Raw genomic sequence first — 23818 nt, 5'->3', positions numbered from 1 at the left:
ACTTAAGCCCCATTTTATTCTTCAACTATTAAAAAATTGCCGACCTACAGGCTCACAATTCATCACGTTGTGAGCTTGTAGATCTATTTGCAAAAAATGAAGTTACACTACTCATTCTGGATAAACAGTTGATGAATTTAAGATCTACTACAGTATAGCCTGTGTCCTGTGCTTTATTTCCCATACACATCTCCCGACTCATGAGTAAGTCTTTTATTACTGTAGAATAACCACACTGCTCAACCATAAAGAATATGATGACTACTTACAGAATAGTAACTAATGTGCATTGTTCATTACATATGTACTTTATCAAAAAGGTATATGTATTTATCAGCGAATACTGTGTATGCTTTACATGATTGTTGCATTTTTGTTAATGATCTCAGTAAGTATAAGAAAGTGTGTATACAGTAGGTGTGATCTTGTAGGTTGGAGGATCAGTAGAAGGCTTTAGGCTCTCCCTCTGGAGTAAACACAGTGAGGTTGCCCCTGGCATCCTGGTCCTTTTCAATGGCCTCAAATAGGGACTTGAAGTTTCCTGCCCCAAAGCCCTGGAGACAGAACAAACAGACACAGATGGCTAATTACTGAGAGATCTACCTTCTTCTATGTCGTTTGTTACAGTTCTGGGATCTTCTCACACTCACCACTCAGAATGGTGCACTTCTTTGATGTTGGAATTGCAAGCAGTTGATAAATATTCTCAAAGGGTTTTAGGTTCAAACATCCAGTCCACTTTGACAGAAAATTGCCCTCACGTGAAGCTCCCAAATTAATCATGTAAATATTTTCATAGTTAATCAGCCGATCAAGTGTTGGTGGTTGCTCCCAGAGGTTCTTTGGTGTGGTTCACATTCAGCGTCTCACTTTCAGACACTGTATCCACATCACTAGACTCGGTGAAATGCCATAGAATGACAAGGGGAGCCTGTTCTGACAGGTAGAGTGGGGGGCTAGGTGTTATAAATTTAGTGCCAAAGGGTGCAACTCAATCCAAAGATCCCCTTTGCTGTAAAGCAGTGGGCCTTTTAATCTGCATCTGTGATAGATTTACTGGGCTTTTCCAAATGGGCTACTGTTGTGTTCACACTGGGTGGGAGCAGTAAGCAGGTGTTAAGGCTGTTCCATGTTAGGTATTTAATGGAGGTGAGGAAAATAAATAGCGTCTACTGCCCTGTAAATCTTGTCACCTCTTATTGAGGTGTTGAACTGAGTAGACTATGAAGACATAAAGAATGAATTGTATGTTTCCGATGCTTTTACCGGTATCTTCGGCCGGGTATTTATAATATTTTTTCCTGGTACTTACAAAGTGATTGTTCCGCTGAATGACTTCCAAGAAGAGAGTTGGTCTGTCTTGCACAGGTTTGGTGAAGAGTTGGAGAAGGTAGCCCTTGTCATCGAAGTCCACTAAAATTTTCAATTCCTTTAGACAGAAGAAAACAAAACAGCAGCTTTATTGCTGATATTTGTAGTACCCCAGCAAAAGAAAAACAATTTGAGTTTGAATGAACAGTGAGGAAATAAGTGTTCCTACCTGTAAGCGGTCAAGGTCTTCTTTCACCTTGATCTTGGCGGTCTTGAGTTTCTCCCGCAGGCTGTCGTAGTACGTGTCAGGGGCTGCGAGAAACTCCATCCCCCGGGCACGCAGGTTCACTATCTGTTTTAAAGCAAAACAGAAGAAAGCAGGATCTAAAACCTGCCTTTACTTGCCGAGTTCAGGAGGACATCTGAAGATGAGGCCGACAGGAATTCCAATGCTTTTAAGTGGAGTCTGTTGATTACCTTGTATTCCCTAGGCATTTTTAAATGCTAATCAAAACGAATGTAACTCACAGCCTGGATGATGTTTGAAGTGTTGAGGGCGATGTGCTGAACACCCGGCCCACCATTGTAGTCCACATATTCCTGTGTAAAGTTGGGCAAAGAACAACTGAAACACTGAGACATAATTGCAAGAGAAATAAATGATGATGGTGAGTGTGGTGTGGTGTGGTGGAGGTCAGACCTGGATTTGTGACTTCTTTTTACCAGGTGCAGGCTCATTGATGGGCATTTTGATGGTCTCCTCGTAGTTGGTCACCACAATGGACCTTAGTGCACTGTACTGTGTGTGCATCTGCTTGTCATCTATTGACCAGAACCGGTGGAACAATAAGCACTTCTGATACCTAGGATTGGTGGACAGAAACAGACACGTTCAAGTGATCATAGACTAAACAAATAAAATCTGTGTCAGTTGGAATAGTCTAAACAGTATTACACCTGTATTGTTGATTTTATATTTTATTACAAAAAGACTAAACAAATGCATTTTAAATGAAGAAAAATGTTTTACACACATCGACTTTTCTCTCTGGTGATGGACAAAGATTTTTAAAAATCTGTTCATTCAAAAGTACTCCCACACAGCAATAATATTCCACAAATTAGCACTTAATTTCATTAATATTTTAATAAGTAATTTAATATGCGCTACGTGTGGGCTTAGTGTGAAGATCCACCTCATTTGGTTTCACCGTGCAGTGGTGTTTACTTGTCCTTTTGCCCCATGTGTCTGTTGTACCATGTGTGTACAGTACGTGAGCCCCGTGACAGCCCTTACCAGTCTGATGTTGGCAGCATTTCCTCATCTGGCTGATTTCCCACAACGTGATCAATAAAGCTCAGATGTCCTGTCGGACTACACCGAAAAGGAGAAAAACATTTTATCAGTAGTTTTCCAAGAACTGTTAAGAGTACGTGCGTGCTGGGGAAAGCCAGCAGCTTGGCCTTTATTCCGTATCCAGTAAATGTAAAGTATGTAAAATACACGAATGAACTCACAGTGTGGGTAGCAGGGGATCCTTGAACAGGGGTTCTCTGTAGCCTGGTAAAAAAAGGCCTTTGTAGGGTCCAAGGTACTCAATTAAAGTATGTGTGGTGTCTCCATACTGAGGAAAAATGATTGGACCAATTGTCATTCATTTGAATTCTTGCCTGTGTGTGTATTCTACTGCACAGCAAAATCCCAAGTGTTCATTTATACATTTGTACAGAGTTAAACGATGACATTTTACAGTATGGTCCTATGTGTGTCTTTCACTCTTGACTCACTGTTTGAATCACAGCGTACTTGATTTTCCCATGGCTGTCTTGCTCCACCCAAGGCTCTTTGACGACTACAGCCCCTCGCTCCTTAGCAGTCTGTTGATATTAGTGTACATAGAAAACACAATATAAGATAATGGTTCTGGCAGTCCCTGTCCAGGCTCTTGACAGCCATCCAGTGGCTGAAAATAAAATGTGCCATCATAACAGGGTCCAATTCTCACAGGCAGATTTCTTCTGGATGTGTGATGATGCTTAGCTACAGGTCTCTTTGTCAAAGATTATATCTATGTTGTGTATCTACTGTACAGTACAGGGCAAAGTTCAAACCCGCTGTCTAACATACAAAGAGGGCAACGTTCAAATGAACCATTTAAACAATATGTCCTTAAACGTGGTGTAAGTGATTTATTTGTGTTAAATAGCGCTATATTCTGATAGTAATCATTGCTATATAGTGTTTGTTCACTATCTCTCCCCATCTCTCCAGCTCTTAAGTAAACAGAAAATAATATTTCAGCCAGTCAGGAGAGAGAACTCATACAGGATACAGGATAAACAAATGAGATGAGAAAAAAAAAGGGCAGACAAAATTAGAAATGGAAAAGTATTATATTGAAGCTGATAAATGGGTACTCTCTCCTGACTGGATGAAATTGGCAACCCACCTGGAAATGTATTTTATGTTTCTGTTTAACAATAAACTTCTTGTAAAAAAATTAAAAATAATCACTTACACTGCCTTTTCATCATACTCATACATTAAGACAGAAGAAGTTTCTTCTCTACAGTGTTACCTTGAACAAGAAGTCACAGTCTTCCACTTGGAAAGCAATGTCTTTGACCCCATCCCCATGCTTCATCAAATGTTCTCCGAATTCTGAGGGAAAACAAAACCATGTTGCAACATGTGCTTATAAGAACAGGGTGAGATTTTGTCTTTCATAATATGTCACATATGAAAGGGGAAAAAAAGAAAGACTTGCCTTCATTTCCTGGATTCAGGGCAGATGCAAATGTAAATAGTATCTGTGAAGTGACGTTGATGGGATTGTTTGAATTAGGTTTGTCATGTTTGTCATGTGATTTGATTTAACATCACCCTGAGATGTAAAACTGTGAGAATGTATACCTTATCTTGTCTGATGACATGGGACACCATTTCTCGGCTGCCCGTCTCTAAACCCTTGTAGGCAAAGTGCTCAAATCCCATTTTGTCACAGTAGAATGCAGCTGCCTATGACATAATTTGAATGTTTTAATTAGATTTGGACAGAGGGTATAGTTAGATGACAACAAATAATGGTACATCTCATACTAACTGTGAAGCCAAGTTATACTTACTCACTTAAAACCTATTGTATATACTGTGTGTGTGTGTGTCAAATAGGCAAAATGGCCTAACTACAAGCACACACAAGAAATAATAAGAGCTTGTATTTGTCAAATGTTTGTCCATTTTCGCTGAATGTTTATACTTTTTTGCTGAATATTTGCCTATTATAACATGCCCAGAACAGGGATGCTAGGGTTCATGTGGTCAGAAAAACTTTAGAGGTTGGAGATTGCAGAGTGTGTTGACCTGCCTGTGTGCCTTGTCAACATCTGTATGAACTAGGTGAACCTTTGAAGTAGGAATGTTATTTACTCTGTAAAGACCTGCTCATTGACTGTTAAAATGTCAAAGAAAGTCTGATGAATTGTCAGCATTTGCATTCGCAAAGTGCTCACATAGTGATTGTGTATGGCTTGCTAAAATACCTCGATGCCTATATTAGAGTCTTGCTCCTAACATTATTTGATATAATGAAAAATAATATATTTGTTGAATTTGATGTATTTGCTATATGACCAGTGTTAAACAGCTTTTAAGAACATTCGTTTTAGCTTCACAGTGTTTGGTTACTGACCTGTTTGGCATTGCCCACCCAGAATGTCAAATGATGAAACCTGAGAAACTTTCCCCTTGCGGGCTAGAGGAAAATTAGAAATAGTATGTTAATTTTATATGAACTTCGTACTTTAATTTCCTCATTTAGAATTTTGTAGGTAACATTCTTCATCAGATAGTGATACTGTGAGAAATTATACTACATGCTGCTGCCAAAAAAACATTATCTTCACTTGCAGTTTGCATCTTACCTTCTCTCCTTTATCTGTGTAGGTAGTCTGAAAAAAGAAAAAGAAAAAACAAATTTTCAGATGGTTATCTCAGACGGACCTAGAGTCTACATTTCTAAAATCTTGAATCATTGAGTGCCGCCTTCTGTGCCTGCAAATAATAATAATGATTTCCTCACTCACACCATCATAACAACATTATTATATGTCCTACAACTGAGGGTGCCTTCTTAGCATTATGGGCTGGCATAATGGTTCCTTACCATGCTATATTTGTGGATGGCCAGCCGTTCACCATGCAGAAGACCAAAATCACTGTCTAGCCGAATGATCTACAGATAAGTACTGGCATGAGGACCAATTATGATTGGTTTTCAGGGTCAACACCCCCTGTCCGCCTACTACCTTCCTGCATAAGGATTCAAAGCGCATTGTCAATTGCAAGTGTTTGCCAGGATTTGTCATCTCTGTCAAGTATTGATCCTACTATGTTTCAGTTGACAGTCCTTTGAAGCTTAGCAGTCCTAGAACCAAAATGAATGGCATACAGTAAACATTAACCTTCAGCTGTCCAAAATGGGGAAATAGTTTAGCTTACTGATTAAGCAGGCTATGCGTCTCCTGCACACAGTAGGGCACACAATGGAATACACAGTAAGTAGGTTAGTATCTCTGCCAGACTGACAGGCCGGGAGGCGAATATTATGTTTTCACTCCTGTCCGTGTGTGTCTGTCTGTCACTCTGTCTGTGTACAGCTAATCTACGGCACTGCTGGACTGATCAGTGTCAGACTTTGGCATGCACACTCCCAGTAGGCCAAGGAATTACCTCCACCCCAAAGTTTTTTTTAAGTCAGCCTCATGGTGATGCTATAACAGGCTGCTTTATGTTTTCAACTATAACTCTTTATAGTTTGTACAATACAAAAATCCCCTGGATTCCTTGGCTTGGATCATTACCTAACTCTCACATAAGCCACATTCATTTTAGCCTATGACTACATTTTCCACCATTTAGCATTTTCTTCAAAACACACTTTTTGATACTACTCTACAGGTTTTGTAACTAACACAAATTGGTACACATTATCTCTGGAGTCATGAGATGAAAATGGATCATTCAGATTTTTCATATTCCATTCTGATTGCCTATGAATGGCTTCCAAATTTTACAAGAGCGATCCATTTGACAAAACCTTTGCAAATCTCATGAACGCAGTGTCCGATTTACCACAAATGTGGGCCTCTAAACAATGCAGAGCCAAAAGCAATTGCCTATAGGCCACAAATGCTACAAATGTCATTGTTTGTTGCAGAAACATTTTTCAAATGCGCAAACTTTAAACTATTTCCCCTTGCAACAGCTTCTTCGTGTCCGGCCCGCACCTCACGACTGACACAGCCCTGCAGGCCACCCAGCCTGGCGGAAAATCTGCACTCTCAGGAGTGCAGTTCAAAGAAATAGTGACCTTTTACATACATATACATTGTATACATTTTAGGCTCTGGTGAAGATTTTACATTTGCACAAAAACAAATAGACCTACTCAAAATTAATGATTCAATGAATGAATAAAACATAAAAATATATATATATATGCACACAATGGTGTCAAGTAACTAAGTACATAATTCAAGTACAGTACTATATTACAATAGTAGTAATATATAGTACAATTTTTAGGTATTTTTTACTTTACTGGAGTATTTCCAATTTTCAGTACTACTTCTACTCCACCACATCTCAGAGGCAAATATTATAGCCTACTTTTACTCCACTACTTATTTGAAAACTTTAGTTGCTACTTTGTAGATTTTGATTATTATTACAAAACATAAATTACCCACTTTAGCCCTGTATACATTTCGGCCATTTGAAAATAGCCGATCTACAAGCTTCACAATGCATTGCATCTAGTGCATCTGCTATTTTCAAATGCTTTTTATGCATTTTATACATGTATTTATTTACTTGAAAACTTGTGAAATGGAAATAAATTTAGAATTCCGGACTTTTGCTTGAAACAAAGTATTTATATATTGCAGTATTGATACTTTTACTTAAGTAAAAAATGTGAGCACTTTTTCCACCACTGAATGCACATCAACAACCAGCATGATGGTCCTCACAGTCCTCACTCCTCACAGGCCCATAGATTGTGTTCAGAGCTCCACTTGCCACCTCTAGATGGAGGCAGAGTATTGCCTATTTGCCTTCCATCACCGTTAGTTGAAACGTTCATAGTACACTCGGCACATAGCCATGTTTGTATTTGTAAACCATTTCCTACATGAAAATGTGTTTAATACTTTAATTATTTTGAGTGGTAATAGCTGGGTATGGTGGTCAGATTCAAATTGATGGTAAAACAGATTAAAAACAAGTTGTCTATAATCATAGACATGATAAAGCACCTGCATTGTCTGTGGTTTGTGTCCTACCTTCCTTGGTAGTAGTTGGTACATAAAAAGCTAAACAAATCAGTACTTTTACATCTACTCCACTACATCTCTGAGGAAAATATTGTACTTTTACTCCACTACAATTATTTGAAAACTTAGGTAGTTACTTTGTAGATTTTTATTATTATTATTACATACATTAACCACTTCAGCCCTACAGTATATACATTTCGGCCATTTGAAAATAGCCGATACAATTAAGCTCACAATGCCATGCATTGTGAGCTTGTAGGTCTGCTATTTTCAAAAGATTTGTATACATTTTAAAACATGTCAAATGGGACATTCTGCATAATGAGTACTTTCCACTTTTGGTACTTTAAGTACATTTTTATGCCAATACTTTTGTAATTTTACTCAAGTAAATTTTTAATTCCGGACTTTTAGTATTTCTACATTGCAGTATTGATACTTTTACATAAGTAAAAACAAAAAAAGTACTTTTTCCACCACTGAGTATATATATATATATATATATATATATATATATATATATATATATATATATATATATATATATATATATATATATATATATATATATATATATATATATATATATATACATTTAATTAACACAATCAAATCAAATCAATCTCAGTGTGTGACGCTTAGCCAAATGATTAACCAAACATAGCAGGGGACAGGGGGGGTCAGTCAGGTCACTACAGCATCCTATTGGATTGAGATGAAAGGTTGCACGCTGTTGACCATTGGACAGGCCATTTGAGGTCAGGCGATTACAGGCCAGAGGCAGGTGAACAACAAGAACAAACATCATGTACTGTTATTGTGAACAACAACACTCAAATGCAGTGGTGAGCAAATTTTTTACTCAAGTAAAAGTATCAATAGCCTATTTCAATGTAGAAATACGCTGTTACAAGTTAAAGTAAAAGTACAATAGTACAAATGTATAAAAAATATTTTGAAAATAGCAGATCTACAGGCATACAATGCATTGCATTGTGACCTTGATCGGCTATTTTCAAATGGCCAGTGGCAGAGCTGAAGTGGTTAATGTCTGTTTTGTAATAATAATCGAAATCTAAAAAGTAACTAACTAAGTTTTCAAATAACTGTAGTGGAGTAAACGTATAATTTGCCTCTGATATTTAGTGGAGTAGAAGTAAAAGTACAGAAATGTAGAAATAAAAGTAGGTCACCTCAAAATTGTACTTAATATAAGTACAGTGCTTGAGTAAATGTATTGGTTACCGCAGCTCAAATATGCACGTCAGTGTGCTGCTGCGTGTACCCAAATGAAATTAAAACGCATTCTGTAATTAGTTAATGTATGGTTAATGTAATTGTTAATGTATGGGCTTACCGTTATATTTTAGTCATGCAAAAAAAAACTTGTTTGGTATTTAATTTTTATTTATTCATTATTATTATTATTATTATTATTATTATTATTATTATTATTATTATTATTATTATTATTATTATTGTTATTATTATTATTATTATTATTATTATTATTGAATATATATGAATTCATGTTACTCGGTGGCGCGTGTGGACTGAGTGCGCGCGCGCGGTCGGTATGCCGCGCTGTGATTTTCTATTGGTGTCTGATCGAGACCTTTAGCCGCGTCGTTGCCTCTGATTGGCCTGGGTGTGGGTGTGTGCCAGTATTGCCAGGTTTTGCGAGAGAAACAAGCATTGGCTATTTGAAAATGGCCGATCTACAAGCTCAGGCGTTGTGAGCTTGTAGATCTGCTATTTGCAAACACTTGAAATAAAATGTGGAATATTTGGAATATCTTTTGAAACATTCTAACAACACAAATGCTCTCCTGTGGCACAAAACATTTATGAAAAATTGTGAAGCAAGCCTAAATAAGCAAGTACACGTTAGAAACAAGCCTAAAAAAACGCAACCCGCAACTACCAATACTTACAAACAACTTTACAGAAAAAGAAGCCCAAAGTCGCTTATAATAAGCCGACATGGCAACACTGGTGTGTGCGTACGATGCCGATCATGCGCCGGTAACTGTCGTACATTTCCATTGGCTGCTAGAAATACCGCGGCGCCATTGGTCCCGTTTGCCGAATTTTCTCCCTGGCGATTGGCTGACGCACATGTCATCGCACGGGAATGCGGAAGTGTCCGTGTACTGTCTACTGAGTCACCGTTGTATCAGCTGATTGTTTCTGAGTGAGTAGTAACTCCATTTAATTCTTCAAAATGAAGCGACTTGTGAACATTGCGTGTGTCTGTGAAACGTCCGCGTGCCTTCTGTCGTTTGCCGAGTGCGTGAACTTAACGTTACTTAAGCTTTTCTTTGCGTACAAGCAAGCAGGTTTTAGAAACCAACTTCCAGTAGTGTGTTGCAGCTATCTGGTTAGCATGCTAACTCTCTCACACACCTCTCTCACTCACTCACTCACTCTCTCTCTCTCTCACACACACACACACGCACGCACGCACGCACGCACCCACACAGGCACACACAAACTCTCTCTCTCTCTCTCTCTCTCTCTCTCTCTCTCTCACATATACACTCTCTCTCATATACTCTCTCATATACACTCTCTCTCTCTCTCTCTCACTTACACTCTCTCAATCTCTCTCTCATATACAGTCTCTCTCTCTCGCTCTCTCTCTCTCTCTCTCTCTCTCTCTCTCTCTCTCTCTCTCTCACATACTCTCTCATACACTACACCCTCTCTCTCATACACTCTTTCTCTCTCTCACACATTCACTCACTCACTCACTCACTAATAGGGGACAAACTATACAAACTAAACTTTCACTTTCACCTGGTGAGAGCCACTCCCTGTTACCGTCAGATCAGATGGTCAGTTAGCTGAGAGCAAACAATTTCATATGGCTGACATTTGGAGATCAGGAAATAAAACATACTTTTAAAAGGCTTCTCGAGGAACTGGAAGCTGGTGCTGAACAGGGGAGGGGAGTCATTTATTGAGTCTTGAATAATAAGCCTTTTCAGGCAGGTTTCAAAGAAGGACCCTGTATTTATATTTTTCAGGTTTTTGAGCATTCAGTCATAATGGGAACGTAGTTAACAATTTATGTATATGACAAAACAAAATCAAATACAATCTTCTGTTCATTGCTTCAAAACATGTCATGCAGCAGCATGCTTATATCAGCATGTACTTAAAGGGAAATACCACAGTGCGACTTGAATATAAAGTTAAGACTTGTTAGAGCATTTTCACCCAATTTATTTCTATTATCTACAAATACAATGTCTTGTGAAATGTGATATATAACCATATGCCATTATAAACTACTACAAGTTTCATCTGGAAGTGAGATTCCCCATTCTAGTGAATGCAGCAGCCTAGAGGACGGGCCAAAGACTTCTGTATGTCACTGATCACATGACCCCAGCAATCAATTCTTCAGTCCATGTCACTAGGTGACATAGAAGGGGGGGGGGGACTTTTTTCTTATTTCCACACAACAGCTCTAAGGTATATTATGACATGGTTCAATGTTGAAAATGAGTGGTATTTAACCATTTTATTGGGGATGCACGAATCTTGGGATAACCCATTAATTGCATGGTCAAATCGATCAGTATTGATATTGCAATACAAGTTTCCAGTAAGCGCTTTACCATACACTTGTTGTACACTAACCGTGACTGGGTGCAGATGCAGACAAAAAAACAACAACTGTGCATAATTATACCTGATTTATTAGGCTTATTGATGCACTTCATAATTCTAACAACTTAAATGTATGAAAGATGTAACAGGGTTTCCCCCTTACCCGGTCATATAGTTTTGAAAATGTCATTAGTTAGTTTTGGTTTTTCAGTTTGGCGTTTGATTTTATTTTAGTTTTAGTTGGATTTACTAGAGCATTTTTAGTTTAGTTTAGTTTTTCAGGTAGGTGAATTTATAGAAGCTGAATAAGGTAGGATGAAAGAATGACATGGTTTTACAGAGAGATCATGTCATTATAAGGTACAATATTGAGCAAAGTCTTTTAAACCGTGTACATTACACCATCATGCTCAACCCACAACATAGCTTGGTAATTCCCAGATGGAGTTTAATCAAGAATACTTTGGACTTAAGTCTTCATCCCAACACATTTACTTTTCTTCTGTCACAGGGTCATGCATAAAGTAGTTCCATGTAGGGCTGTTTCGCAAAAGCATCTGTAAACGTAACCTGATTTTCCCATGTCATTCTTGCCTAAAATGTCACAGTGATGGTATCAATTTGACCTTTTATTTAAAACCTTCAGGGTTTGTTTATACTCTCAATAGGTTTGAGGGTGGTCTTACTTCTCTGTCTAACAGTAAGTAGTCTAATATGAGACAGAATCTTGGCATTCTTAAATGCATTTGCTGCCTATAAACAGTTTAAAGGGATATTTCACTTTCAAATATGTTGGGGGTAATTTTAACGTCTACTTGGGCTCAAATATCTAAATACTGAATCAAGCAACTTAAAAACTGTCTTCTGTTCACAAAAGCCCAAGTAGACGTTAAAACTACCCCAAACATGTTTGAAAGTGAAATATCCCTTTAAGTTTAAGAACCAAGCAGGATTTATACATTTTGATTTGATTAACACACATTCCGGCCGACTGTGCATTATTTTCTACAGCTTATCTCTTAAAAAACAACTAAACACAAAACTGTTGAATTTAGGCATAAGTTGTCTACGATAACAAGTGAAACAGTACCTTTTTTTATTGGAGGAGCTTTCCATTTGATTTGTCTTTATGCCAATGTCAATATGCTTTGAGCCAAATTAATCTCCCAAATGTAATCACTGGGCTGGCCCCAAATATTTTGGTACTTTTACAGAAGGTTGCTATCCGAACATACGTTCACATTTTTGTGACTTCTAGGGCTGCCCCTTAAAATCGACGATTCGAGTAGTCAGTCGAAGGCCCCTCAATTGACAGAGATTATTTGATTTGCTATATAGTTTTTAAAGTCTGGAACTACACCTTCCGAAAGCCGAGAAAGGAAGCTGTCATGTGTTAGACATTTCCATTCACGAAAATATCTGATATAATTGGCTAATTGGCTGGGCCGGCGGACCACTTCATCACGCTTATGTCACTATGACACAGGCATAACCATATAAGGAGCTCCCAATGCAGCTACACCCAAATAGGGAATGTGTTGTCTAACCTCAATGTGTCGTCATTGCATCAGGCGCAAACAAATCAGTCAGCTCCATATATGGGTACAAAAGGGGGCATGCCCATATACAGCCTGCAACTAGTCAGTCCAGACTGCTGCTATTTCTTGCAACTAGTTGCGTAGGTGTGGACTGGACTTGAATCAGCACTGAAACACTTGCAAATGTATTGTTTTTCAGAAAGTCTCATAGACTTTTATATATAAAACGAATGGTCGAATATTCACAATATTCTGAATCTGATTCGATCAATTAAATCCTAATTCGGGTACAGCTCTATTGACTTGGCAGTTGGCAGCAAGCGTAAACCACTGTAGATGGATATCCCTGTGTCCTGTTTAGCTGAATTGTTACATTACACAACAGATAAAACACAACGTCTAATGTGATTTTGGTTGAAAATGAGTTAAAACTCTAGCCTGAATTTATCGTCTTGAAAATGTGAAATTAATTCATAAAGTCACGTTTAGTCCGACCATTATTTCACAGGGAAACAAATCGGTGCACGTTATCTCTCCATTTATGTGATCGAGATATATCTGTCAGACTTTTCATATTCCATTCTGAGTTTGCGGGTGGGGCCCGTTTAGAGCGCAGAGCCAAAAGTGATTTAACTTCCTCTCATAGGTGGCGCCAGATGATGCACCCCCCCCCCCCCGCCCTCCCATCACAGTAGGCATAAATGTTCTCGTGGGTCGATGACAGTCACACAGGGTTTTCATATTTCATACTGTTTGCCTGAAATTATATTCATGTGAGTGGGGCCTATTCATGTTCTGAGTGGGGCCTATTTAAAAAATGAAACACCATAGCCATAAAGTGCACCTTCAAAAGTTTGTTCACGTCTGCCACAAATGCGAGAAGTTGCACCCTCTGTCCCAAACTCCTCCCCCCCGCAGCTTCCTCATGTCCTGATGGCTGCACCCATGACTAACACAGTCCTGGGTAGGCTATCTGGCCTGGTGGAGATCTGCACTCCCACAAAATGAAATGTTTTACTTTAACTAGTGTTCAGTACGATACTAATAAGATGCATAGTTGAGGTTTATTGTATGTTAATTCATCCAAGCAGTCACTCAAATCTTGCTTTGAGTGATAATTTGATCAACACTGTTGAGCTTGATTACATATTCTATAGTAGTATGTCAATTTTACTGGTATATTTAATTAAATCCACCGTTACTGATAAAATTAGATTGGTTTGGAAGGTTTGGTTCTCCGAAATGGAAGGTGGTAGATTGGTATTGGTATAGTAGGTTGAATCTAGGTGTGCCCTGCCTGTAGTATGGTTCTTTTCACTTTGAGAAGCCTGGCACACAGACAGACAAGTGGGAGGGAGAACCAGTGAGCAATGAAAGAGAGAGAGAGGCACGTCATGCCCTGGATTACCACCAGTGAGTGTTTGGGAGACGGTGAGCACTGCCACTTTGCAAAGTCATTTATTTTATTTAACTCTAAAAGTGAGGGAAGAGTATAATCAGAACCCCTTGCAAAGAAAGGAGGCTTGCAGCTCAACAGTTGTTATTCAGGTAAGAAATGTAACGATTGATGAAGATATTTTTAGAGTATTTCTTTTTTCCTCTCTGTCTTTGTGGAGCTGTGTGCAAAAGGGGGTGTGTCGGGGGGGGCGGACAAAAGTATGGGGAAGTGAGAAGCCTGTTTAGAGAGAAAGATGTTTGGCTACTTCCTAGTTGTAGCTTTCAGTGTAACTAGGGAAATAACGCGCCTGTGTTGTGTCTGGCTGTCTACACTCATATTTCGAGCTTACACTTGCAGCATTTGGTTTTTGAGTCTTCTGGTTTGGCTTGTTGTGCATGAGGAGAGAATGTTCTACCGAAACTGAAGTGTTACTTTATAGTCATGCTTATGCAATTGATTTATTCTAGACCAAATATTTGGTTTCAGACTGCACAATGCAATTGCAATGGATGCAAGTCTTTATGAGAAGTCGTGGATTTAATTTTGTTAAGTACAATATATTGTACATTTATGGTTTCTTAACTGTCTGTGACTGTGTAACCACTTATTACCAGATATTCCTAAATTAAATAAATACATAGATAGATAAATAAAGTTATTACTGTACAGTACAGTTAATTGTATTCAGCTATATAACGTAACTTTAACAGCAACTTTATCGTCACAATAACATCACAGGTTTACAGGTGTAAAGAAGTGAACGAAATGGGTGAAATAATTTCTCCTACAAGCTCCCATAATATCAATCCTATATATCTATATAGATGTATATATATTACAATCATTTCATAAACAGTAACTTCGGTGTGTTTCACAAAAAAGGAATACAAATATGTACTGTATAATGCAAGGATACAGTACACCCCCCCCCCCCAACGCACACACACGCACACATTTACATTATAAAACATGTATGACCTCCTAGGCCTTACTCCACCCCCACAACTTGCACATACAGTACAGTATACACCCAGTGTGGTAGTGTTTGCTAAGTATCAGACGATTCACCTCATGCTCTTGGGTCAACTGGAACACCTGTTGTTCTATAGGGTGGTGGGTGCGTAAGCAGGGTGGTGGGTGCGTAAGCAGAGTTGCTCCCTGTTACTCCCTGCTGCTTATCGCTCTCACTTGGCCACTGCTGCTAAATCTTCTGCCCACTATGTGGGAAGAATGCTGTTTTCCCTTCTCTGACAGTGTCAGAGTTTAGGCTGGGAATCATTATTTATTAACTATACCGAATACTGCTATATATATCAGTGCTCGAAACTCCTTTCCATAAATTGTAAAAAATATTGTTTTCACCCATGTCTGTCCACAGCTAATCTCGCAATGTACTTGACCGATCAGCGTGAAGTAGATAGACATGTGCTCACTGCCAGCACGCCAAGCAACTCAATTCCCGATTTTCACATCGTTGTGAATTGTTAATCTCAGTCTTACTGTTCTTCAGGCTATGGGATACGTGTCCTCGAGGTTGTATATATATACCCCCATTTTTATCCCAGTCACTTCCCAAGTCGATGCTGACACCTACTGGTCAGTCTTAGGGAAGGTGTAGTTGAACACGTGTGACCTGATGCAAACGGTTTGCGCTATTCTTCCCAGTTCATCTCCCCACTGACCAAACAGGCCCCCTGACAAACCTGTAGGAGTCGCTGGTCCAGTCATAGAGTGTCGTCCCCGCCTGGCTTACTTCCTGCGAACATGGCCAATTGTGTTCGTTGGAATGCCCGGCCAACCCAGAGGCATCGTGGAGGATTCCAACCTCTAGTTTCCGTGGTGGTACCCTCACAAAAACATGCAGTAATCCTGGTCTCTATACTGCCTCCCCCTGGTCAGCCTGGGCGCCTGATGGAGGGGAAAGGAACTGGTTGGAATAACGTGTTCCTTCCACGCGCTACGTCCAACCGGGGAAACTCCCCCTTGTCAGGTGATAAGAAGCGGCTTGCTAGCTCCTCATGCATTGAAGGAGGCATGAGCTCAGTTCTGGGCCCTCCCTTGGCTGGCAGAGGGAGAGTAGCGCCCAGGATTACATAGGAAATTGGCACTGGGTGAAAAAATGCGTTACAAAATCGTGGGATAAAAAAAAATGGGATAGTTCACCCAAAGAATAACTTATTTTCTATCAATTACTCACCCCATGAAGCCTTTGAATTCATGGAGATTTTTTTGTTTTTGTCGCATTCCTAAGCCAATAATTTGATGACCAGCAGAGTCTCAATGGAGACTCTTTGAGACTCCGCCAGTCATCAAAGGCTTGGGAATGCGACTAAAACAAAAAATCTCCATGAATTAAAGGCTCCATGGGGTGAGTAATCGATAGAAAAAATGCCATTTTGGGGGTGAACTATTACTAATTGATACTGGTTCTCAGTACCCATCACTATAGAAAACCCTATTCGAAGGTCGATTGTTCTGGATCTGGATCAGGTTTGCTGGCGAGCACAGTACAGCGTAGCACGTCTTGCTTGTATTCTGCTCACAACCTCACGTGGGGCGTGTTTACAATGACTTGACCTGATGATTGGTGCGAAGTGCTTGTTGGCCTCAGTAGTCGGGTTACCCTGTCGCTCTGCAGCATCAAGACGTATGCAGGTTTAGCTGGTGGGGCTTTAATCTCTGAGACTTAATTTTGCAGTAATGATGTAGCAGAAATGTCAAATAATACACATACAGTCTTACTAAGCATTATTTACTTTTCATATTATTATGATTATTATTTTTAAAATATATTTTTTGGGCTTTTTCTGCCTTGATAGTATACTGTAGTGTGTAGTAGACTGACAGGAAATGGGAAGAGAGAGAATGGGAGTGACACGCAGCAAAGGTCGTCGGGATGGGGATTTGAACCCGCAACACGCTGTCAGGCTGCATTGCAGCCTACTGTAAGTGCCCGGACCGCAAGGCCAGCGATCCGGGCCTTCACATTATTTTTAAGGCTTGCATGTAGACTTTTTCTACCACTTCTTCTGCTATTGTTCTATTTTAGTCTGAGAAGGGTTTCTTATGGAATATAGATTGTGTGTGCGCGTGTGTCTGTCATCAAACACATTGCAGGCACGCACATGCCCTGCACACTATGTCTAAACATACTAGTGTGTTTTTTTTTATATTTGCAGGCGCGGTCGCTGACACAGCGGAGCCCGGTGGACGGGAGGAGAGAGGGATCCGGAGAGGAGAGCCCAGGTCGACTGTCTTACAGCGCTGACTGACAGCATGGTGAGCCAGTTACCCCAGTAGAGTGGGATGGACATGGTCTTAATACTGAATGTTTGACTGCATGATTCCGTTTGACTGCCTCTCCCGGTCCCGCCCTCATACGTTCGTCTTCAGCAAGAAACTGGCAAGTCGTATCGTTTTTCCCCCTCACAATGGAAGTGGAACCCATACTCTTGCATGCCTAAACAAAGAGCATGGGTGTTGCCAAATGTTTCATATTACTTCTTTACTTTTTATAAAATGTTGCTGTAATGCATAGGTTTTAAATCTTGCGCATACTGTGGTTTACTTTATGCTGCTCGCTACCACAGATCTTTGTTTTTGCTGAGGGAATGCATTATTAAAAAAAAAAAAAAAGTGTGAAAGTGAAATCACATCAACTTCTTTAAACACCATCCTTGTTCATCCCCCGAAGCAGCTCTTCCCTGCCCCCCAACCGACAGAGCTAGGGTTTTATTTTCCTGTTTGTTTCAATGAAGGGACATGCTGCCGTATCAGTGAAAGTGCTGTGGGGCAGGGATGACAGATGTTTCAGGTCTTTGATGTATGTAGGCACCAGGTTGCTCTATAAATGCCACGTGTCTCTTGTACAACACTTACAGTGATCCCTCTGTGCTTTGGAGTGCATCCAGACCCAGCGCAGAAACTGTTTTGTTAAATGCCTCCTCCCATTCATATTTCGAACCTGCTGGTTATCATCTGATACTAGAGCACGCCCTGTGTCAAACCCTGCTGTATAGGCCTTATGCATTTATCAAAACAACTTATTGCTGCAACTGTAGGTGGTCATGGTGGCATTGCATAAAGCGACACCTAATGATCAAGGCATCAGTCTGTTGCAGAAGGGGCTGACGTGAGGCTGGTTGAAATGGAATGGCACTTATCTCTTCTCAAATCTCCTTATATCAGATGGGGGACTCCTCTCCTACACCTGATCCGTAGTAGGGACTGTACATTGTACATTCTGATTCTGTAGAAATATCACCCTCTAGTGGACATATGTATATATTGAATTCTGAGCCTCTGCTCAGAAAAGGCTCTGTGCATAATTGTCATATCGGAAACACATAGAAGGTGTTGTGTGTTTCCGGTTAATATCAGCTGCTGAGCAAATCAAAGCTATGGGAAACTGACCCGGAACAGGAAATGTTTATGCCACCTTCTGGATAAGGGAACTACAGTTATTCACAGTGTCTGTCTATGCAAGGGACTCTGCCAGCAGGCCAGTTTGTTTTTCATGTGTGGTTATAAGTATGTCATTATCATTCTGAAGCAGTAGATGGTGCAAGTATAGAGTTGTCTCGAGTTACTCCATGCGCCTTGATTGTAACTGTTGGTTGGTGGTGGAGATGTATCAGCTGTTTATCTAATGCCACATAATGTGCCGAAGGGCAACACTTATTACATAACCAACATATTGTTGCTGTCGGGCGGAAATCATGTATCTCCATATTTCAACTGTTTTGTTCTATAAATGAATGCTGTACTTCGTCATACTACAGTGTCACACAAAAGTAGCAAAAATACGATGTGACACGTTGTGAGCATGTAGATCTGCTATTTGTGCTATTTTTCTAAATGTTGTAAAGCGAAAGACTGGAAGTGCTTAAAGGAGTAGTTCACCCAAAGATGACTTATTTTCTATCAATTACACACCCCATGAAGCATTGAATTCATTCCTTAGCCAATAATTTGATGACCGGTGGTCTCTCTGGTAGGAGACTCAAAGAGTCTCCTTTGTGTCTCCTACCATTAGCATCTTTCCGCCGGTCATCAAATTATTGGCTTAGGAATGCGACAAAAACTAAAACATCTCCATGAATTCAATGCTTCATGGGGTGTGTAATTGATAGAAAACTAGAAAATGTGCTCCTCGGAGCACAAGTCTCCACCAGCAGACCCGTGCTATTTTAATAGCACGGGTCGTCTTGGTAGAACGGGTCGTCTTGGTACAATGCGTGTGGTTTTTGGTGTTCTGCAGGGGCGACTGAATATGTAGTGTCTGCATCTACAAAATGTTCTTCTTGAAGCAATGTGTCATATGGGAGTCCTCGTAATTGACTGGTTTGTTCAAATGCTTGTCTGTCTTCTTCATCTTCATTGTCTTGAACAGTTTCAGCAGTTGATTGGTGTGTTTGATCTATGTCAGTTTTCTCTAGTGCTACATAATGTATTTGATCAAGGTGGCCAATTGTTACAGTATTAAGACTTCGGCCTTGTTGTGGGATCAATTCAACTCTATAGTCCTCTTCTGTGTTACTGTTGTAGATGAGTATGCTTTCTTAGCTTTGGCCTTCTGCGCTTTTGCTTGACCAATGTTAGGTGTTCTCAGAGGGACACACACACACACACGGACGGGTGATTTGTACTAGAAGGTACTGTTCCAATCAAGACTGATTGATCCTGTCTTACCTCACTTCAAAAACATAATGTCTTTTTGAAGTGACACACCTATTTATAGGATTTTATTTCGTCATGCGTCTCGCTAGCCAATCAAAAGCATTGGTGACAACATATTGTCACGTGTCACGTGAAGTTTGACCAATGTTAGCTTGGCTAGGGGGGAGGGGAACACACAGCGGGACGAAGCGAAAACATACTCTCCGCCTCCGGCGGAGACAATAAGTCATTTTTTGGGTGAACTACTCCTTTAAGTGTGTATGGTATAAATGTTGAACAAGGGGGCACGGTGGCGCAGTCGCTAGCGCTGTCGCCTCACAGCTAGAAGGTCCTGGGTTCGATTCCCGCAGGGGACGCTGTGGGCGCTGGGGGGCGTGTCCTCTCCTCCGCGTCATCAGTGCCCATACCCTAGGTGGGGTTGGCGAAAGGGCCTTTCTGTGTGGAGTTTGCATGTTCTCCCCGTGTCTCATAGGGTAGGTACCCTCACAAAAACATGCAGTAATCCTGGTCACAATACTGCCTCCCCCTGGCCAGGGTTGGAATAACGTGTTCCTTCCACGCGCTACGTCCAACCAGGGAAACTCTCCCCTGTCAGGTGACAAGAAGGTCAGTTGGCTCTCGTGCATTGAAGGAGGCATGAGCTCGGCCCTGGACTCCCTAGGTTGGCAGAGGGAGTGTAGTGCCCAGGATTACATAGACAATTGGCACTGGGTGTAAAAAATGGGGTTACAAAAATCGTGGGATAAAAATTAAAGAAAAGAGAAAAAAAAAAGTTGAACCAATGAAAAGTATTAACAAGAGATTGTGACTAAATAACTACATGTATTAATTGGAACACAGATTCTTTTTTAAATTTACTGAAAAGTAACAGTTTTGGACAATACAGTACAAGGTTTCCACCCGACAGAGACGATATCTATCTTGATGCAGTAGTAGTGCCAGATACCTAGGCGACTTCATTAAATGTTTTCTTTAGTTTTAAGAGTTGAACATACACACAACAATGGCCACTTTACTAGGTACCCCCGTTCATTAATGCAAAGAACCTACTCCTTCAAAGAGAGTGATGTTGCTGAAACTCTGTATATAATGTATTGCGTGTAGATTCTGCAGAAAGAGTTCCAGTTCCACCAACATCAGAATGAGCAAGTGACATAATCCAAGTGACTTTGAACATGGTATGATTGTTAGTGCCAGACAGAGTGGTTCTACCGTCCTGACTACCTAGCTACCGTCCTGTACAGCACTGGTTCTCAACGTGGGGTCCGGGGTCCCTCAGGTGTCCTTGAGGGGGTTCCCCAGCTAAATGATTGATAATTATGAACCATATTGATCCTTTATGGGTCTGTAAGTCCGAGAGTGTACAATTGGAACCAATTTCTTCAATTTTACACTCTCAGACTTAAATGAACAGAATACTTTTTAGAGTGTAGATTGGGGTCCCAGATATATATATATATTAAAAAAAACACCTATCAAATGGGGGTCTGTGGCCTAATGGATATCAATCTGGGGATCCTTAAAATTAAAATGTTTGAGAATCACTGCTGTTGCCTGTACAATGTGTAGATTTTACTGACAATATATAGGCCTAAAACCTTAATGTGAGAAGTGAGAGATGAGCTGTCAGTCTCCTGAAAGCTACAAGGAAGGCTACAAATAACTCAATAAATCAGTGGTGTGCATTCGGCAAAAATTGCAGATCTACAAGCTACAGTATGCTTTACAAGATGAGCTTGGAGCATCTCTGAATGTGCAACCCATCGAACCTTGAAAAGGATGGGGTTGCACCTGCGTGGTACTGTAGGTGTGTATATAAGCTTTTGGTAGGATACAAGTGAACAGTTAATGAACCATTTCAGTTAAAAGTTTAACTCCAATTTAGTAGTGCAAGGAATAACATATTACTGGATATAAAATATGAGAATATAATAATTATGGGCGCTCAAGTGGTAGGTGTACCTGTCCACCACCGTGAAGTCTAGGGGTTCAGATCCACTTCGTTGCATGGGCGTCGGGGGGTCGCGACCAACGTGAAGAGGACGGTGAAGACTTGAGTCATCCATCCTTTTTCGGCGGCGCAGCAATATTATTCATTCATTTCATTGATAAGATAGGCCTACAAATCAGCAGGAATCACTGCTTTAACTTTCTAATAAATATTCATATATAAGGCCAACAATGTTATTTTAAGATATTCTTTATTTCCACTTTGAAATTTCTCTATAAATAGAATGTGGGGTCGGCCCAAAAATTCCCCTATAAAATGGGGACTTAGCGTAAAAAGGTTCGAGAACCCCTGCTCTATGCGAACACAATTGGCTCGTGTTAGGGGAGGGAAGGCGGATGGGGAAGGTGATCTTTGTCACTGCACATGCTGCTACGGGATGGGGCAGCACCTGTCAGCAGGAATGTTGAGCGGGAGGAGTAGGATGCCAGTGGGAGCATCTCACTGGCAGGTGAGCCAGTAGGGTACAACACCAGTGGCAACTGGCAACACATAAATGTGGGGAGTAATTCATTGGCAACTACTAAATTGGGGAGAAAAAGAGAAAACGCAACAGAATATTTTGACAAATGTTTAAAATCTCTGTAATTTTGGTTTGCTTTCACAATATGTATTTTTGCATCTAAACTCTCAAAAACGTAAAATGGATGTTTTCATTTAAACTTGAGCGCCACAATACCTTAAACAAGCAGTTTGTGAGTTACTATGATTCTTGTTGAATGAGTCATTTGTAAGATTTATTTATCTATCTGCGGGCATTATGTATCTACAGGTCTGCGCAGCACTGTCGAAGGCAAAGAAGGAAAGTGCGGTCAAATTAGATAACAGCTATCGTTCGGCATTCACCAAAATCACTCTGTCAGTTGCTAATGTTAGCTCTCAGTACAGTATGTCCAGGTGTTGTGTTGTTTTCTCAGGTGGGATTATAGCCAGGTTGTCCCAGCAAGCTTTTCCACAGGTAATATGATCCCATTAAGCCAGCCTTGTGAAGCAGCATTTAATTGCTTCCCAGCCTCCATGTGCCGTGTTTGCCTTTTGTGGCCCTAACAAAGTGGGAAGTATTCAGTTCACACTGCTGTATTGTTGACAGGTTAACGTGAGCATGGAAAAGAGGATAATGGGGTTATTTTCCAACCTTCCTTGGGCACACTCTGCTCAGCTACCTTTTCAGGCACTCGTGAGGTCCAACATAACGATGGGAGCTTCTGTGTTACTGCCTCACATGATGTCACCTTTGTGTGTGCATGAGGTGCGCACGTGTGTTTTCTCTAGGCTTGAGACAAAGGATACCCTTCAACTGGTAAGATACCAGACACTCTGGTCCATGGCTCCAGTTACACCTTGATGGTTCATTCCAGGTTGCAGTTAATGATTTGACTTCAGTTCTTCATGAAAGGACATATGCTTCCAGCGCTGTTTGACCTGGCTTTGATTACTGAATAGGGTCTAGACCAACAGAGTTGAGGTAGACAAGACATGTTGCATCATAGTAGTGTAGTCAGTCCAATTCCCTGCCACAACAGACTGCCACTTGAGTCAGTCAGGGGCATACCGGTAGTTTATTAGAATAGAGCAGGGGTTTTCAAAGTGTAAGGCACGCCCTCCTTGTGAGCCACCAGAGCTTTGCAGGTGGGGACGCGGAGAGACAACAGGAGAAAGGGAAAGGCAATCGGGCTGAACAACATGAAGTTACTAGTTATGCCCGCAGATTGACGCAACTTTTTTTATAATGTGTATTATTTTCTAAATCTATATCTAGCATACAAGTAATGAAACGAGAACACTTCTAACTTTTGTTTTCCAGTTCTTCAACTGCGTTCATCTGTAACGGCGTGCGTGTGCAAACTTCAACTTGCCAATAGTACAACTCGTTGCAGTGTAGCAAGG

At 40.4% G+C, this 23818-nt stretch overlaps 2 protein-coding genes across 4 annotated transcripts in view; one reads left to right on the top strand and one right to left on the bottom strand.

Moving 5' to 3' along the window:
* Positions 1–214: 214 nt before the first annotated feature.
* Positions 215–9812, bottom strand: hpda (4-hydroxyphenylpyruvate dioxygenase a). The gene is made up of 14 exons (XM_080436556.1): positions 9689–9812; positions 5236–5262; positions 5004–5066; positions 4226–4330; positions 4080–4122; positions 3891–3973; positions 3100–3189; positions 2830–2936; positions 2609–2686; positions 2012–2174; positions 1840–1911; positions 1541–1663; positions 1313–1429; positions 215–554 (listed from the first exon to the last, which is right to left on the bottom strand). Exons 1-14 carry the CDS (start codon positions 9773–9775, stop codon positions 441–443), a joined length of 1272 nt encoding a protein of 423 aa, XP_080292682.1. The 5' UTR covers positions 9776–9812; the 3' UTR covers positions 215–440.
* Positions 9809–23818, top strand: part of mtmr4 (myotubularin related protein 4) — a 60629-nt gene continuing 46619 nt past the window's right edge. The window contains exons 1-2 of one of the 3 annotated variants that reach the window (XM_080436551.1): positions 9809–9844; positions 17424–17523. In XM_080436551.1, coding sequence (XP_080292677.1) covers positions 17521–17523 — 3 coding nt within the window. In that variant the 5' untranslated portion in view covers positions 9809–9844; positions 17424–17520. Of the gene's footprint in view, positions 9845–9892; positions 10031–14227; positions 14355–17423; positions 17524–23818 lie in introns of those variants that run through there. The other 2 variants (XM_080436553.1, XM_080436552.1) reach the window with 2 other exon arrangements.

The sequence above is a fragment of the Gymnoscopelus braueri genome (assembly GCF_963280865.1).
Source record: "Gymnoscopelus braueri genome assembly, chromosome: 8".
In the NCBI taxonomy this organism is placed as follows: domain Eukaryota; kingdom Metazoa; phylum Chordata; class Actinopteri; order Myctophiformes; family Myctophidae; genus Gymnoscopelus; species Gymnoscopelus braueri.
The sequence above is the reverse complement of the archived record's forward strand: the minus strand, read 5'-3'. Positions and strand labels throughout refer to the sequence as shown.